Source organism: Canis lupus, chromosome 16 (genome assembly GCF_011100685.1).
Source record: "Canis lupus familiaris isolate Mischka breed German Shepherd chromosome 16, alternate assembly UU_Cfam_GSD_1.0, whole genome shotgun sequence".
Taxonomy (NCBI): domain Eukaryota; kingdom Metazoa; phylum Chordata; class Mammalia; order Carnivora; family Canidae; genus Canis; species Canis lupus.
In genome coordinates this window covers 20,550,086-20,569,195 of record NC_049237.1, presented here as the reverse complement: position 1 = coordinate 20,569,195, position 19,110 = coordinate 20,550,086, and the positions used below count along the sequence as shown (strand labels likewise).

Here is a 19,110-nt window from a genome sequence, read left to right as displayed (position 1 = left end):
ACTTCCTCCCAAACAGGTGCTTCATATTTTCCAGGCTGTTTTGAATGGAAATAAAAGCACAAAAGACTTAAAATCAGCAAAAATGAAGACTGTTTTATACATTGAACTCAGAAGTCATTTTAAAAACTCACATTTGTGAAAAAGGCTGTAAAGAAAAATTCAGACATGCTACTCACAAAGAGAATGGGAAGAAAAACGACTAAAATTAGGTATCTGGGGCAGCCCTGGTGGCGCAGCGGTTTAGCGCCGCCTGCAACCCAGGGCATGATCCTGGAGACCTGGGATCGAGTCCCGTGTCGGGTTCCCTGCATGGAGCCTGCTTCTCCCTCTGCCTGTGTCTCTGCCTCTGTGTGTGTGTGTGTGTGTGTGTCTATGAATGAATAAATAAAATCTTTAAAAAAAAAAAAAAAAAAAAAACTAGGTATCTGGGGATACCCGGTTGGCTCCATAGAGGAGCATCTGCCTTTAGCTCAGGGTCTGATCCCGGGGTCCCGAGATGCAATCCCACATCAGCCTCACTGCAGGGAGCCTGCTTCTCCCTCTGCCTGTCTCTGCCTCTCTCTGTCTCTCATGAATTAATAAATAAAATATTTTAAAAAATTAAGTGTTAATAAACAGGAAACTCTAAAAGCTACTATTTCTAGAAGGACTAAAATAAAACAGGTAAACATTCACGGGGAAAAAAAAAGTCTCTCAGCTCAAGTGGACCACCCCTCCCTAGCCTCAATGGGATGGACATGCTCAATGCAACAACTCACTCAACTGACAAGGAGAAAAACAAATCAAACAGCGGAAAATTTTCAAGACCTCAGTAACTGGAAAACGTGCCAGGACCAGAGGACTTGACAGGCAAGGCACTGATTCTCGTGGGGACAGAAGAGCAGACTGCTTCTCAGTGAAACAAAGATCCAGGCCACACTGTCCTGCACACGCTGGACCCCGGGGACTTCAAGTCACAGAATCCTGCATCAGCAGCCAGCTTTCTCCTTCAACAGGATGGAACGGCAGCACATAACCCCACAAAGCCAACCACTAAAACCAGCCTACTGGGAACAAGACGAACCACCCCTGTCAGTATTCATAATTAAATAAGACAAAATGGGGGGACAGGGGCTAAGAGAAAACTAGTAGGGCTTTCTATCTATAAAAAATAGGCACCTTTAAAAAAAGAGTAAGCTAATGGACGCCTGGGGGGTTCAGTCGGTGAAGCATCTGATTCTTGGTTTCAGTCCAGGTCATGATCTCAGGGTGGTGGGGTTGAGCCCGTCATTTGGCTCGGCGCTGAGCATGGAGGCAACTTGAGATGGCCTCTCCCTCTGCCTTTCTCCCACCTCTAAAATAGAATAACCCAAGAGTACAGTGAAGCGACCAGATGAAAGGCAATATAAGAACTTACTTTCTCAAAGACAACAACCAATTAGGAAAGGATGGGGAGGAGCTGGCGTTGACTGCCTTTCACCTAAGACAGGTTGGAGGAGGAGCTGCCCTCCTCCACGACAACCAATACAGGGTACTCCTGGCATAAAATACCAGAAGAGAGAGGAATCCCATAATAGCCACACGTCTAACAGGAATGCGCAAGAGCGGAATACGGAAAGAAACCTGGGGAAAGGGGGTCCCTGGGTGGCTCAGCGGTTTGGCGCCTGCCTTTGGTCCAGGGCGTGATCCTGGAGTCCCGGGATCAAGTCCCACATCGGGCTCCGTGCATGGAGCCTGCTTCTTCCTCTGCCCCTCTGTGTGTGTGTGTCTCTCGTGAATAATTAAAATCTTAAAAAAAAAAAAAAAGAAACCTGGGGCAAAGTCCATGTAAACTAAAGGAGCAGAAATGTGTGAAAGCACAAGAAAACAACAGAAAACCGTGCTGTTAAACCGAGGCCAAAACAGAGACACCTTTCTGGGGAAGAACGAAGTGACTACACAGGCCGATGAACCACAGGCTCTGCAAGGAACCATCCCCTCAACGGAGCAGGCCAAGGACGAAGCAAGCACAACGGGAACCTCCAGAACCCCCCCACCTTGAAGAGCACACCTTATACTCCAGCCAATTAACTGAAGAAATGCACATTTCAGAAATCATTAACAGTCTTTATAGGTTATGTGAGGAAGCCATTGACGACGGAAAAGTGGTCTGTGTAAAGTGATGCCATTTTTCATGCACACATTTCAACACAAATATTCAACTTCTAGAAACCAAATTTAGTGTTACTCCTCCTACTGGAACAGTTTGGGTTAAGAACCGCAAACCTTATGGGGAGAAAATACAGCAACATTCTGCTGGGGTTCACAAGACAATCAGGCCAAGACCACAAGGGGCTCAAGAGGCACACCAGCACATACCACGCGTAGGCTCAGCTGTCCAACCCCTGCTTGACAGAGGACCATGGGAACGTTTCCTCACGCCTTCCCAATGCCCTAAAACACATGATTGCAGCTCAACAGACTTTGCATGGACCCTTCAAGTGGTCCAAGGGACACGGATGAGAGAGAGACAAGGAGAGATGGTGGACAGGACACACTGAGCCCACTGCTCATTCTCTTCCAGCTTTGGATTTAATGTTATCAGTGCCCTGGCAACCTATCAAGCAACCCCTAAGTCTCAGATAAGAGGTCATCTGCTCAGGCTTGGGGTTGATGAGCAGCCACGTTCCTAACCTAGGGGCGGGCACAGTGGCTCGGCAGCCTGTCTTCACGAGGCCCTCAGCATGTCCTCCCTGCCACTTCAATGCCAAAGAGGGTCAAGTATGCCACGGAGGCAGTTGGAGAAGATGTTGACTGAACATCTTTGTTCTGGTGGTTCCAATTTCTCTAGTATCTTTGTTAACATGTGTAAGTATATGGTGCACATAACATTGTATACTCATAACATTCAGGATGGAACCGATTGATACTGGAAAATACTAGTACTTAGTACCTTCTTCAGGGAAATTCACCTCTGAATGATAGGCTGTAAAGTCACTAGATGCTCACTTCGGCAGCACACAGACTAACACTGGAATGACACAGAGAAGATTAACATGGCCCCTGATCAAGGAGGACACGCAGATTCGTAAAGTGCTCCGTAGTTCAATGAACCCAAGGGAAAGGAAGGAAAAATAAGACAAAAACAGAAAAAGACAAACTATAAGAGACTCTTAACTCTAGGAAACTGAGGGTTGGGGGGGCGGGGGGGGGCAGGGGGCAGTAACTGGGTGATGCGATGAGCACTGGGTATTATATGCAACTGAAGAATCACTCAACTCTACCCCTGAAACTAATACTATATGTAACTACCTTGAAATCAAATAACTAAAAATGGGGGGGAGGGGGGAAGAGGTGCATGGGTGGTTCAGTTGACTGCTTTCAGCTCAGGTCCTGATCTCCTGGTCCTGGGATCGAGTCCAGTATCCGGCTCCCTGCTTAGCAGGGGGTTGGGGGGGGGGGGGGCTGCTTTTCCCTCTCCCTCTGTGCTCACTTCTCACTCTCAAATTTTAAAAAAATAAAAATGATTTAAAAAAAAAACTGTTTAGGAAAGAAACACAACTAAGACTTAGCACATATGTTGAGAATTCTGTACATACAGGAATATTGGTGTACTAATACTCAAAACCATCATTAACTCTATTATTATGAAAAACAAAATGGGGAAAATCCCTGAGAAGCCTCACACAGGTTTTAGACTCCCCCAAGTACTATGTCACCAAGTGCTTGTCTGGGGACGGCAGGAGGACAGTGCCAGGAGCCATCTGCTTAGGCTGTCATTTCCGCCAACATGTCCGGCAGCCTCCATTAAAGACAGAAATCTAACCAATATCCTATGATCCACCCAGCGCTGCCGAAGCAGCTGGTGCACTCAGTTGTGTCTATGGGCAGGAGGGGGGTGGTGGGGTGAGGGAGACAAGGGTGCAGAGCAGAGGGTCATGCCAAGTAAGGGTTAGCAAGTAAGGTGGTCTTCCCAAAGCAGGAGAAAGGAACCAATCAGACTCTGCAACATCACTCCAGCTCAAAGGGCCTTTGGCAAGGCTCCCTGCCACCTGCTAGGAAAGGCCTGTGTTCTCCATGTTCTATCTTTGTGTGGAGTGCTTTCAGTATCAGGATGCAGACTCCAGCAGTCAGCCAAAGAGGAGGGTGGGGTGGTGAGATGGAGCATGACGGCAAGACCCACTCTCCTGACACACATCAAGCCCGTCTGTAATAAACTGCAGTTTACTAGATAAGGAAACTCAACGTTTACTATTCAGGGGTCCACACAGCAAAGAAATATCATAAACCAAGATGCACCCCAAGCCCTACCAAACCAGACCTGGTCATTCCTTGGCATGAAGGACCAAGGGACGATGCTCCCCAGGTCAAAAAGGAGGAACGGAGAGGGACAGCAACCCCACCTCAGGCTCAGGAAGCAGTGCCCCCAAGGGCCGCGATTCTCGTTGCGGTTGCACTGTGTTCCAACAGCAGGAAAGGATCAAGAGTGCAGTCGGGGTTCCCCAATAAATGAGTCACCCACCCAGGTAGTCTGAGATTGCCTAACACAAGGGCAAGAAGACAGTATGTGCCACCCAAGGGCGAAGAGCGAGCTGATGGGCCTCTTGGTAGACATCCGCTTCTCCCTAACAAGCAAAACTCCGAAGTCCCAGCTAGTTCTGGTCTCTGGAAATCAGTGATCACTGTGACTTCCAGATTTGATTATACTGTTAAGAACTGTTAAAAAAAAAAAAAAGAACTTGTAATTTTCCCTCCCCTGACCCTCTCAAAACTCAAGATGTAGTAACTGAGCCAAAAGAAAAGTATCTGGCCTATAGCAGCCCCAACTGTTAGTCATACTAGAGAGCCAAGGTCTACATCTAATTAATGAAACTCACAACTCAACTCACCACTGATGAAGCAAGAACAGAAAGTCATCCACATGACCAGACTGGGAAAAGGATCGAAAACCAAAGTGAAGCATTATTACATTGAATATAAGGACACAGGAAATGCTGGAGAATAATTTAAGCCAGTGTTTCTTTAAGGACCTGCATCATTTAATCACCCAATGTGCAAGTACTGACCACCTCAAAAACACCTAAGATGTAACAGAATCGGATATCTGCATTTTTTTTAATATAAGCCATTGAGATCATATATAGGTCAACCCCTCTTGACCACACAGTATCAAGTGTTCAAATTTACTAAGCTATTTTGTGCTTGAATACCTCCAGAGATAGTAACATCTACCCCCACCCTGTTACTGAGCGTGCGGATGGCTAACTTTTGTCACTACTGAGAAGCAACAGCAGAGACAATAAAACCAATTATAAATTACTGGATTCTCTTAAAATAAAAGCATATTCAGTAACTTAAGTAATGCTTCAAAGAAAAACAAGAATAGCAGTCCCTGAAGAAGGCAGTGATAGCTAGTAGGTAGGTCATCAAGGAGCAATTTTAAATGTTTAGAAGATAATAAACAGAAATGACAATTGATTGGAAACATGCTATCCCCCCCCAAGCTTTGCCATTCTGTATGGAACAGACTTCAACAGACTAGGTACACAAATTCTAAGAGTAACTTTAGTAAAATGTAAAGCTAACTCTATAGAGTTAGAGCCTGGGTGGCTCAGTGGTTGAGTGTCTGCCTTTGGCTCTGGGTGTGATCTCAATGGTCCTAGGATTGGATCCAACATTGGGCTCCCCACAGGAAGCCTTCTTCTCCCTCTGCGGGTCTCTCATGAGTCAATAAATAAAATCTTAAAAAAAAAAAAAAAACCTAACTCTACAAACTTCCACAATCTATCCTTGAAAGAACTTCACAAAAAAGAAAAAGAAAGAAAGAGAGAGGAAGGAAGGGAGGGAGGGAGGGAGGGACACACAAATCACCATTCATGTAACACTGCATATAAAGTTACTGGATTTTCCAAACTCACATCTGGGTCCTCTGGAGCTGTAAAGGGCAGGAACATGAGGCAAAATCCATCTGAACTCAATCAAACCAACAGAGGAATACGGTGCGGGGGTAATACAGCAGCCTTGACATCCCCTCAAGACTTTGCTTTGGAGAATTAAAACCAAAGATGTCCCATCTTCAAAGACTCTAAGGATTCCTGTCCCCCAAAACATGAAGCACACACAAAACAGGACATAGATCATGTGAAACAGACTGTGCACACTGGATGCAGGCCCTTCAAGGCAGGCACTCGCCCTCCTGTTTACAGAGGCATCCAAGACTCCAGAAACACAAAGAAATGCAGAGACCAGCATGTGACCAAAACCAGCAAAATGTGCATCACAAGCTCTTCTTGAGCATCATTCCTCATGTGAGTGATGTTGCTGATTGATGCCGGGAAGATGCCTCGTGGCTCCAGGCTCAGGGGTCAGTGACTACCTTAAATACCTCAGCAACAGCCAAGTTCTTCACCCTATCCACAAATTTATAATGAACACTCCCAGCAACAACACAAGTACAAAACAAAGGTGATGTTCTCAAATGCCAATGAACATTTGACTGGGATGCTCCTCACAAAGAAATTTCAGCAGAAAGCCCCTTTGGAAGCCAGGAACCTCGTGTCTGTACCATTCATAGTGAAGGAAGAGGTGCACCCAACAGTCTCCAGTACCACCCCACCGCCCCCCAAGAGGCTAACAATGGCAAACCACAGTCCCAGTGTAATGCCTCCCAGGAAGCTCTACTGGAGGATTAGACAAGACTTCTCATCAAGCACCTGGTGTCCCTACGGGACCATCAACCTGCTCCACCCCACAACCCTTTAATGACAACTATAAAATTCCACATCTGTTTAGTTCCAAATACTTACTGCAGTTTCTCAATGACAGAGAGACCATCTATTCTAACAGCATAAACAGAAATAAGCTTTCAAATATCAGAATTTCAGTTTGTAAACTTCCATTTTACAGGAGCCCTTTCTGTGTGACATACCTCCATGTCTCTCTTATCTAGAGGCGGAGAGCTAGGACAGCTATACCTTTCATGGCTTCCCTTAGTACAACTGTCTTCAAGAACTTATACTTAATTCTGTAGTGCTTTCTTTAGAATAAATTTCTAGGAATCTTCTAAATTATTATTTGTTGTCAACAAAAATATATTTGATTCTGTAAAGACTGTATGGTATTTGGGCAATTTCCATATGCCTTCCGATCGGGCCCGCTGAGAGAAATATGTCTGTCGTGAAGGAACCACCCTTGCTCCTGTCCTTCTGGCAGGACCATACTGCTTACCCAAAACAAAGCTAAGTACGGTTGTTCAAATGCAACTCAAGTCCAGTTTAACATTCCTCTAGCTGGAATTCTAGTTGTCAATGGTTGGCTATGACAGATTTTACACGTTGAAAAACAAAGAAGACCTTTATTTTTGTTCACATCTATGTCACCCCATTACTTTGCCACATGTATCACATTTTTAAATGAGCCAGCATCAAACTTACCCTAGAAAACTAGAAACTACTTGGAAGGAATGAAAAAGTTATATAGCTATTTCTTCCTTCCCCATAAAAATGTTACCATAGGAGAAGCTTCAATAAATTGCTAATCATTATATAACATAAATAGAAAAATCTTCATAAACCCTCCAAATATACTGAGGAAAAGAAATACATATAACTTTGTATTGGCATCCACACCTCGAGGAACAGAAGTAACAGTAATGAAGTGACACTGGAAGCCCAGGCACAAAATCATACACAGACACAAGAAGGCTACAGGCCCCACTCAGAAAAGAATGCACCAAACACATTCGCATTTATTTTTTTTTTAAGCAAATGACAAAGACCCAGTTTACCAGCTTTACTTTTTTTTAAACCTAAGCTTAACATTACATATTTAAACAATTGTCAAATCTTACTAAGTTGCCAGCGTTCATGCACAACTAGAAAAACATCCTCAATTTATATTAAACGAGAAATGTATTACCATTAATGCATTAATATCTCTCACTACTAAATACTGAAAAAATTTGAAATTATTTTTGTGGAAGATTCATCCTGGCAATGTTAATTTCACAGCAGGCTGACTCTACTTGGCTCACATTTCAAACACAATGGAAAAGCAGGTCCGTGCTGGTGTTAGTGTACGAAAGAGTCACGGCCACCTTGGATTATGTTTAATAAAAAAGCAAAGTGCATACAGAGATTTACAACAATTTTTAAAGACAAAAAAAAAAAAAAACAAAAACAAAAACAAAACAAAACAAAAAAACCCCCCAAACAATGGTCCTATTATGTGGTCCCAACAATAAACTCAAAAGTCTATGACAAATAGGGCTCCGATGAGCTGTGTATAAATATTTTAGATTAGGTACAGTTATACTGAAAGTTGAGTTCGTTTGAAATCTTCAAAAAAAAGCGTTCCTGTCAGTCCTCAATGGTGCCCGTTACAGCTAACATTTCTGCTACACGCGTGCGTTGTTACTTGTTATCCAAGCGTAGCAGCTGCTCCTTACCATTTATCGTTAAGGACTTTAACTGGCCGTTCTCTTCAACTTCTACTCTTTCTTCACCATTCTCCACAATTCTGAAAGATAAATTGCATTTCAAACTGTTTTTAAAGTCAGTACACACAAACTTAAACTGTTTTAAAAAAGCATAATTCCCAGTGACATAGATCAAATCACAAATTTTGAGGGTTAAAATACACAGCTAAAAGCAACCTGATAAGACTTCTTTCTTAAAATACATTTATTCTAACAGATAAAAGCTCTGTCTCAGATACTACACAACTGAACACTACATACGTGCACATGTACCAATAATGAAAACAGTAAATGTTTACTGGTTTTTATCATTCTAGCAGTGCTAAACCAAAATTACTACGTATTACTATGTTACTGTGTATTTTAAATGTGGCTCTAAATAAAGACTACTTCTCATATGTAACATTAAGCAGTTTAAAAGGGAAAGCTCTAATTCGGACACTGAAAGTAAAAGATCCCACCGGTGCTAGATTTAACATACAACCTGTACTTCGTACTCGGGGGCGGGAGGGGTTGGCAAAGGAAACATGGCACCATGAAACTTCTACCTACTTATTTAAAAAGTGTATCTAAAAAAAAAAAAAGTGTATCTAGATAACCACTGTACCTCTTTGTAGTGATTTTTCTGCCATTAACCATTTTAGTAGAAGTGGATATAGATTTGAAGTTGCCCATCCCACTACCACCAAATGTCGTGGAAGAGAACGAAGTGAGGCCCCCGTGACCTGGCGATGCGAAGGAAGTAAATCCTGTGGGAAGACAGGAAGATTAGAGACCAATATGTCCATTACTAATATAACACAAGTATGAGTAACAGGAAAACCACAGGGCAACAGAGCAAACCAAGGAGAGCCGAGCCGAAGCAGAGCGGCCACAGAACCATGAGGAGGAGGGAGGAGGGCAGGTGCTCCTCTGGATGTTGGATAACAGGATAACCCCCCACCCCCCAGGCATTCCTGGGTTCTATTTCCTCTCCTGTCTCCCTTACCCAGCACTGTCCTGAGCCCACTGGCATCTCACCCTAGTTACAGGCAACCAACTCGGCACTACACACCACAGAGGAGTAGGATGGCAATATGTGTTATGTTGCAGGACAGAGTAGCTTCGCCAGCACAGAATGCCAACCCAACCTGCTTACCTTCTCCTTGCAATGGGACCATGTAAGGGGTCAAACTCTGAATTATTAAAAACCTCAAGTAATTTTAGAAAGAATATTGCCAACCATTACTGAAAAGGTACAGATCTACATAATTCATTTGTGGACAACATTCTCATTTATGGCAATCACACTACGATGCTAAAATCCCTGATTTCCACAAGTTACACTAAAGCTAACCAACATACTGAGACTGTTTTACTTACTTCAAGAGCTTACTACTTGTCCCACTTTGAAAATATTCACATAAGAACAAATCCCCGGGGCAGCCCCAGTGGCACAGCAGTTTAGCGCCACCTGCAGCCTGGGGTGTGATCCTGGGGACCCGGGATTGAGTCCCACGTCAGGCTCCGAGTGGAGCCTGCTTCTCCCTCTGCTGTGTCTGTCTCTCTCTGTGGGTCTCTCATGAATGAATGAATGAATGAATGAATGAATGAATAAATAAATAAATAAATAAATAAAATCTTTAAAAAAAAAATCCCCATACTCCCTTCAACAAGGCTCCTGGAAGGTCTGCACCCACACATACCTCATGACCCATCAGCCACACATTTCTTAAATGATGTACTATGTTGTTATTTTAAACCAGCTTTCTTGGACTCCCCCTTAAGCCTGAGCCAAGTCCACCTTCAGCATACCACAGATGTTCCCTAACAAAAGGGTCTGCTGTAAAGGCCACCTACAGTAGCCCTCCCTACTCAAGTCCAATCAAACCAACCATTTACATCCATGGTGCTAACACAGCACTTGAAGGGGAAGAAAACTGTGAACTTTGTGTTGCAGGGCAGCCTTCCTTAACAAGCACTGCCAATTCCTACCATGTAGCACTTGAAATTAAAATCAGAGCATCAGAAAAAACAAGAGCTCCTCTTGAGAGGAACTATACGAAATGCAAAGAAAAGATCCTTAATCTTCAGGTAAAATATATAATTATACCATGCCACATGTATGTTGCTCTGATAAGCTGCCTTTTCTTTTTAAGGACTTTATTTTTCTTAAGTAATCTCTATACCAAACGTAGGGCTCACACTCACAACCCCAAGTCACATGCTCTACTAAGACAGTCAGGTACCCAGGTGAGCTGTTTTTAAAAAGACCACTGGCCACTGTGTGTGGGCAGGGCAATCTCAATCAATCTCTCTCTCTCTCTCTCTCTCTCTCTCTCTCTCACACACACACACACACACACACACACACACACACACACAGATTGTAAACCCCCTACCAGTGGACTCCATGTGGCCACAGACACCCACAGACTGGGTGGTGGGGGAGTGGCCAGAAGGGCTGTGTTATAGACCCACCTTCTGATCACATCACCCTGGACTCTCTTAGAATACCACTGTTTTGATAGTTGCCAAGGTTAGACAAAAAAGGAATTAAGAGAGACTGTGTACAAGTGGGTTTTTTCAGTTATTTACCCCAAATCAATTCCTTTTAAACAGAAATTTCATTAAATGTTGACCTTAGAAGTGGATTTTCAGGTAAAACATTCCTGGGAACATTGGGGGGGGGGGGGGGATGTAGGTTAACAAAGCACAGACTATACACATAAAACTACACCATGACTATTCTACAAAGGAATAGACTCATCAAACTGCTCTGAAAATGTATCAGCATTAATGTCTGTTCAGATATTGGACATCAAATCTAAGGATTTAATACCTGTATCAAAAGAAGAAAACCCTCCTCCAAAAGACGGAAATCCACTGAAGGCGGAGAAGAACGACCCCGTGCCTCGGTTCCTGCTCCCACGGGGGCCTCTTCGGCTCCCAAAGAAGTCCTCAAATGGGTCTTCTAAAAACAAAGACATAGTTTGTAAAATCTTTATATTTTTTTCATAGGAGCGCTGCAGTAAGGAGAAATGGGTTAATGCCTTATAACACATTATTCCATCAGAAGCGTAGCTAAATAGAAACCAAAGTTCAGATAATCAGCAGCTTTACTCATTTAATTCAACTACAGCTAGAATATATTAAAGGAGTAAATAACCAGACTATTGATATAATCACTCTATATACAAATATAAAAATCAGATCACTAAAGTGCACATCAAACTCAGAGAGCTGTGGGGTTTTTTTCTTTCAAGATTTTATTTAAATTCAAGTTAGCACATATATACAATACTGTTGGTTTCATGGAACCTGGGCTGCCTTACTCAACATAATTCAGAAATAAAAACAAAAATGGATTATTCTAACATTTGTTTACATAACACATGGAGGTTATAGCAAGTGAGGCAAAATTTGACAGCTGAGTCAAAGGGTTTAAGAATTCCATTTACTTTCTTGTAAGACAGACGACAAAAGAACATTTTAGAAAGAATTAAAGTCAAGGGGATCCCTGGGGTGGCTCGGCGGTTTAGCGCCTGCCTTTGGCTCAGGGCGCGATCCTGGAGTCCTGGGATCGAGGCCCGCGTCGGGCTCCGGGCATGGAGACCGCCTCTCATAGATAGATTCATAAATAGATAAATAGATAAATAAATAAGATAAATAAATAAATGGATAAATAAATAGATAAATAGATAAATGAATGAATATTAAAAAAAGAATTAAAGTCAAATCTGAATAAATGTTAATTGGCAGACATTAACAACAATGTGCTCTATTTAAACAGAAGACTGGGACGCCTGGGTGGCTAAGCAGTTGAGTGCCTGCCTTCAGCCCAGGGCATGATCCTGGAGACCCGGATGAGTCCCACATCAAGCTTCCTGCATGGAGCCTACTTCTCCCTCTGCCTAGGTCTCTGCCTCTCTCTTTCATGAATAAATAAAACTTTTTAAAAATTTTTTTAAAAATAAAAATAAAAAAAATAAAAATAAAAAAAAAATAAAAAAATAAAAAATAAAAATAAAAATAAAAATAAAAATAAAACAGAAGGTTTACAGCTAGGCAGCGTGTTCCTATTAGATATACCAAAATGCTCCTGAAAATAAAAATAAGATTAGCCCTGATATTTTTCTGGTTATCAGTTAGTGAGCTAAAAACAAAGAAATTATACAAACTTTTAAAAAATGCACTGCAGCTCTGTGAATTCATTGGTGGATTTTCAGAGAAATAGAGTAGCTCTGCATGAAACAAAACAAGGAACCCCAGTGGAGGGTAAGAAAAAAATGCATGCCAAACAGAAACACACCCCAGGCAGCACAGAAACTACAGAATCAGGGTGGTGTGTTCTGAACCATCCGGCAAGAGTGACCGAAGCATGAAAGCTCATACAGTGGGGTGGAAAAATGAAGGAAAACAAGAGTCCACATGACCAGGCACCAGGTAATGAGGACTGGCCCCACGCAGATATGGAGGTTCACGATGCAAGAAGGCACAAACACAGAGACCAGAGATGTGGCCCCTCAGGGAACACTGCCTCAATCCGCAAAGATGCACAGGAGAGCCAGGGTAAGAACAGATGCCTGGGCAAGGCAGCTTCCAGCAGGTCAGGATAAGGCCAAGGAAAGAGTGTGAGTACAAAGCCTTGTTCTCGGCAGATGTCGGCTGGTCTACTTTATTTAACACTACACATCTAGGGAGATGGGCCTGAAGACGCATTTAGAGAAACTGCTTACTGCTGCCCTCCTGAAAGCTCTAGAAAGGAGATGTCAGGGGCAGGAGGATGGCCTATGTGCAATCCCAGTAGAGAGACATGGCCCCATCGGCCCCCGAAGAGACAGCGGGAGTCACAGAGGGTACAAGATTAGGCTAACTTGTACAGGTAACTGCTGCCAAGTCAACCCCCAGACCCCTGGGGTGGCAACTTCATTCCCATCTTGCACACTAAATGCTGCCCTTCACAAAATAATTTTATGAAAACCATTTATAACCTACTTTGTAAATGGGGCCACACTTACAGTTCCCCGTAACAGAAGTATGAATAGAAGTTCATCACCGAACTTTACTAAAGCAGTAATACTGTGAATTTCTCTGGAGACCTTATTCAAAAAAACCCAAGCAGTCTGTTTAGAAAGCACTCTTTTCCTTAATACCACAGCTTACACACCCGCAATGCCACATTTTGTCAGTTACCCTGATATCCACCACTCACATGGAGAAACAGAAACATGGCAAATGCAATTTAAGCTCATTGTGTAATTTCTGACGACGGAGGAGGAGGAGGAGGAAGGAGGAGGAGGAAGGAGGAGGAGGGAGGAGGAGGAGGGAGGAGGAGAGGAGGGGGGAGGAGGGAGGGGGAGGGGGGAGGAGGGAGGGGGAGGAGGGAGGAGGGAGGGGGAGGAGGGAGGAGGGAGGAGAGAGGAGGGAGGAGGAGGAGGCGACGACCACCACCACCACCACCACGACGACGACCACCACGACCACCACCACCACCACCACCAACGATGTATGTAGCCTGTTTCAGATTTCCAGGACCCACACAGGAATCCCCAAAACTACGCTGCTCTGCACCCCAAGACTTCATTCACAATAAATCCTACCATGTTTGTCCTCCTAACATACTCAGTCATAATATCAGCAATCAAACCCTCAGCACTGTTCACTGTTCAGGGGCCACGTGGAACCACCACCAAACACATGGGCCCAAACACACTCTGCTAAATGAAGGCCTACCACCAATACATGAGCCCGTTTTTTTTTTTTTTTTTTTTTTTTTTTATTTATGATAGTCACACACAGAGAGAGAGAGGCAGAGACACAGGCAGAGGGAGAGGGAGAAGCAGGCTCCATGCACCGGGAGCCTGACGCGGGATATGATCCCAGGTCTCCAGGATCGTGCCCAGGGCCAAAGCCAGGCGCCAAACAGCTGCGCCACCCAGGGATCCCCGAGCCCGTTCTTCTGAAGCTACTTCAAAAAGCTGGTTTAGAAGGAGGGGTAAGGCCGGTCACTTTTCAGTTTGTATTTTCTTTTTTTTTTTTTTTTTTTTTTTAATTTTATCTTGGGATGCCTGGGTGGCTCCGCGGTTGAGCATCTGCCTTTGGCTTAGGGCATGATCCTGCAGTCCCTGGATCGAGTCCCACATCGGGCTCCCTGCATGGAGCCTGCTTCTCCCTCTGCCTATGTCTCTGCCCCTCTCTCTCTTTCTGTGTCTCTCATGAATAAATAAATAAAATCTTTTAAAAATAAAAATAAAAATGTATCTTTTATCTTATTTTATTGTTTCTATTAATACAGCATAATGCTTTCCTACGATTCAGGTAGTCATTTTAGTCTGTAAACTTTACCATCTTTCAAATATTCAAGTTATACAAGTTTAACCCTGGAAATGCAAAGCCTCAGTTACAACAGTCACGGTGACCTGAAGAAACATATTTTTAATATCGTGCAGATGTTGTTACAAGTTGCCACTGTGAAATCAGTCAAATCTTTAAGAGATTATCTTGTTCTCTTTCATTTTTTTTTTCTTGTTCTCTTTCAAAAAGCAGTTAAGGAGTATGTACCATGACCTTTCAAAATCTTCAACCCCAAATTAAATACAATCAATTTTTAAAAACTCTTCAACCCAGCAATTCTATTTCAGAGAACATCACTCATCTCAAACATGGAAATACAGCACTGCACTAAGAGAATTCAAAGCATTAATTATGTACTAAAATTTGAAAATAACCAAATTTTCCAAAAGAGGAGGTGGTAAAATAGAGCATTTTAAATGCACATTTATATGCACATTTTTAAATGGTCATTAAAGTTTGGGCTTTAGAAAAAGGCAGAAGAGGGTATCCCTGGGTGGCGCAGAGGTTTGGCGCCTGCCTTTGGCTCAAGGCGCGATCCTGGAGACCCGGGATCGAGTCCCACGTCTGGCTCCCGGTGCATGGAGCCTGTTTCTCCCTCTGCCTCTGTCTCTGCCTCTCTCTCTGTGTGTGACTATAATAAATAAAATTGGAATACTGCCTGTGTTTAAAAAAAAAAAAAAAAAGAAAAAGGCAGAAGAGAATATTTATGTAACACACTACAATTATAATACACAAAAAATGTTAAAGTGGATTTTTTATTGGTAGCGAGACAAATGTTGATTATCCCTCCTTACATTTCCCAAATTCTTGAGTATGTTATTTTTGAGATTAAAAGGCCTAAGTATTTTATTAGATTTTAGAAATAAATTGTAGTTAAGACAATGTAACATAACCATATACACTATCAAGTATGATTTCCCTTTCAGCCCAATGGGCATATAAACCACAGCCTGCTGAGGTGTCTGCTCAAGGCCAAGGAAATGTGGAGCATGCAGAGGAGGAACAGACCCCTGAACGATGAGAGGTTAGGGGCGCTGATTCCCTCACACAGTCAAAAATCTGAGTTTAACTTTTTTTTTTTTTTAAGATTTTATTTATTTATGGGCAGCCCCGGTGGCATAGCGGTTTAGCGCTGCCTGCAGCCTGGGGTGTGATCCTGGAGACCCAGAATTGAGTCCCACATCAGGCTTCCTGCATGGAGCCTGCTTCTCCCTCTGTGTCTCTGCCCCTGTGTGTCTCTACGAATAAATAAACAAAATCTTTAAAAATATGTATTTATTTATTCATGAGCCACACAGAAAGGGAAAGGGAGAAGCAGGCTCCCTGCAGAGAACCCAATGCAGGTCTCGAACTCAGGACCCCGGGATCACACCGAGCCAAAAGCAAATGCAACTACTGAGCCACCCAGGCGCCCCTGACTCTCCAAACGCTTATCTGCTAATAGCCTACCACTGACAGGAAGACTAGAACACTAGCCTAGAACACAGGGGATTCAGATTCTGTATGTTGTGTTACACCCCGTATTCTTTCAATAATGTAAGCTAGAGAAAACCAAATGTTAAGAAAATCGTAAAATAGATTTACAATACTGTAATCTATTGAAAAAAACCTACGAAAGTGGACCTGCGCAATTCAGACCTATACTTACAAACATCCATTTCAACCACATGCGACTCCTTAGTAGACCGCCAGGAGTGTCCCCTTTTTATTTTGTTATGGAGGTTTGTGCACATGTTTTAATATGTTAAGCAAACATCTTTGTTTTCTCGCCTCTCCTATCCCCTACCATGTAACCTAAGACACACACCTATTATAATATTTCAGGATCTCACCTCCCTATCAGAGGAAAAAGTGTATTTTGGGGCACAGACAGGATAGCTATCATGTTGGGCAAAAAAGTCAGCCTGTGCTATTGTCTTTATCTGGAGTTTAAGTGTCGTAACTTAAGGCATTGAGCACAGGTATCAAGTTTGGGGGGGGGGGGGGGGCTAATTTCACAGGTGATGACATTAATTTCACATGGCAACCTGAAGCGGCCCAGGATGCTCAGGTCTTTGGTTAGTTATTACACTGAGTGTCTGTGAGTGTGTTTCTGATGAGGTTAACAGATCAGTAGAGTAAGCAGCACATACTGGCCTCCCCTGCAAGGGTGGGCCTCGTCCAATCTGTTCAAAGGCTGAAGGGAACAAAGTAAGAAAGAGAATTCTACAGACTGATGGGTTTTCAACTGGTTTTTCCCGCCTCATGGCCTTTGGACTCCAACTCAGACGCAGCTCTACGACCCAGGCCAGACCAACAAACTACATTAAAGCTAAGGATCAACAGAGTCAGGACACTAGCTTCCCTTGGAAAAGGAAGCTGAACACAGGGGGCCTCCCGGGGAGTGTGACTCAAACACGGCATGCAGATCTCCTTACAGGGTCCACACCTGTGGTGGGATGGCCAGCCCTGCTGTTCTCACGGCCCAGAGCCCCCTTCTCCAGAAGCCAGCCATTCCTGCTCCCTGCCAGGGGGTAGGGCTAAGGGACTGAATGAAGGCAGTCACAGGAATAAAGGACTCCAAGTCCCTACAAAGGACACAGTAAACAAGTGAAAAGCCAAGGATCATGAGCAGAGCATCCATCCTCACTTGCCAGCATAATTTTAAGTGAAAATGAACTATTTCCAAATGCCAGTTCCATATACTAAGAGCAAAAGTTCTCAAATAAGTACAGAACCATACACTGTTACCATAATCTGACCAGAGCACTAGGCCTCCTCCAAAGAGAAACAAGCGGAGAAGCCAGAGGGGTAGCAATACTCCCTGACCCCCATCACTCCTCAGGACCATGGGCTCTGTGGTCATGACACCAACTATAGCGGGAAACCAGTCTAACACGATGTATTTATGTGGATTTTTAAGTCTAATTCCTTGCCTTCAGTCAAGTTATGTGTGTGCAGGGATGCCCAAGGGTGGAGTCTGCCCCTGAGTAACTAGAGGGGGCACCTGCACCTCTCCCACCTCTGACTTTGACATTCTCTTAGCACATCTTACTTCAAACACTTCCCCCTTCTTTCTCCTTCCAAAATGTGCTGCTTCTAAAGCAGACAACTCTTTATGGAGAAACTACATTATAGGATGGATTGTGGCCCCTCAAAATGATGTAGGTCCCCTGAGCCCCAGGCCCCCTGACCGTGACCTTCTTTGGAAGGAAAACAGGGTCTTGGTGGATGACGGGGTAAAGATGAGCTCAGGAGGGGGGGCGGTCCAAATCCAGCATCACGAGGGTCTCCAAGGGGGGGCGGGGGGGGGGGGCGGTATGGACAGGGACACACACACAAGGGGGCACAGTGTGAAGACACAGGGAGGAAATGCCCACACGCAAGGACCATCTGAGGCCATCAGACACCAGACAGAGAGCCTGGTGGAACAGACAAGCTCCACCCTGGGACCTGGTCCTGGCCACCCCCACGTCTCCAGGACCAGGAGGCATGGGCTCCTGTTGTCAGTCCCCGGCCTGTGGGACTGCTGCAACCACCCCAGGACACCATCCGGGCCTGAAAGCACTGGCTCCTGGATCTTGGTGAGCGTCATTCCTCCTAGAGCTACCCTACCCCACCCCACCCCACCCCGCCGCTGCCTCCACTCCCTCCAGGCCAGCCCTGGTGCCTGAACAAGGACCATCTCAGACACTAGTCAGTGGGCACAAACATTTTATTCCATACGCACTTCCCGCCGGCCACCCTGCCTCACTGCTGCGCAGGCAGCCCCTCCAGCTCTGGCCCGCTGTCCTCACTCAGCAGCTCCTCGCACTCCTCGCTCAGCTCTTCCTCATACCCTGGGCTTGCCTCATCCTCACTGGACACAAATTCCAGCTCCTCACTCAGCAGCTGGCCCTGGCCCCGGCTACAGCCTTCACTCGGCTCATCTTCACTATAGATATCAAGCTCCTCGACAGAGATCACATCCAAAACCTCGCTGTTCTCTTCGCTCTGGGAGTCTTCGGCCGAGTCCTCAAACCCGGGGTCCAAGTCCTCACTCGCCACCTCCTCGAACCCTGGGAGAGCAAAATGACGGGCTCACTACGTTAAAGTCAGAGCTGGTTCTCAAAACTTAGCTATTTCCCTCCTCAATAAAATTCCACTTCCCTCCAAAAGCCCGCTTTCCCTGAGGTGACCTGCACGATCCTTTCTCCGTGGCCAAGGATTTTTTCACAGACCAGGCTTACGAGACTGATGCCGTTATGAAGGGAAAACAGGCTAACCTGAATGGGCTCTCTGGACATGGTTTTAGGTTTTAAAGTGTGCCCCTCACTATCCACCATGAGAATAAGAGTAAATAAAAATGTGAAGTTATACCC

The 19,110-nt window shown here is 44.3% G+C and overlaps 1 protein-coding gene and 1 non-coding gene across 6 annotated transcripts in view; one reads left to right on the top strand and one right to left on the bottom strand.

The window, feature by feature from the left end:
• The window catches only part of DNAJB6 (DnaJ heat shock protein family (Hsp40) member B6), a 73,785-nt gene that overhangs the window by 14,468 nt on the left and 40,207 nt on the right, over nucleotides 1-19,110 (bottom strand). For 3 of the 5 annotated variants that reach the window (XM_038559837.1, XM_038559839.1, XM_038559838.1), the window contains 3 exons: nucleotides 11,256-11,387; nucleotides 9,042-9,183; nucleotides 8,405-8,475 (listed from right to left, as the gene is read on the bottom strand). In XM_038559837.1, coding sequence (XP_038415765.1) covers nucleotides 8,405-8,475; nucleotides 9,042-9,183; nucleotides 11,256-11,387 — 345 coding nt within the window. Of the gene's footprint in view, nucleotides 1-7,662; nucleotides 8,476-9,041; nucleotides 9,184-11,255; nucleotides 11,388-18,446; nucleotides 18,808-19,110 lie in introns of those variants that run through there. The other 2 variants (XM_038559841.1, XM_038559840.1) reach the window with 2 other exon arrangements.
• LOC119869658 lies at nucleotides 2,960-3,066 on the top strand. Its single transcript, XR_005371751.1, has one exon. It is a non-coding gene; the product is annotated as a U6 spliceosomal RNA (small nuclear RNA).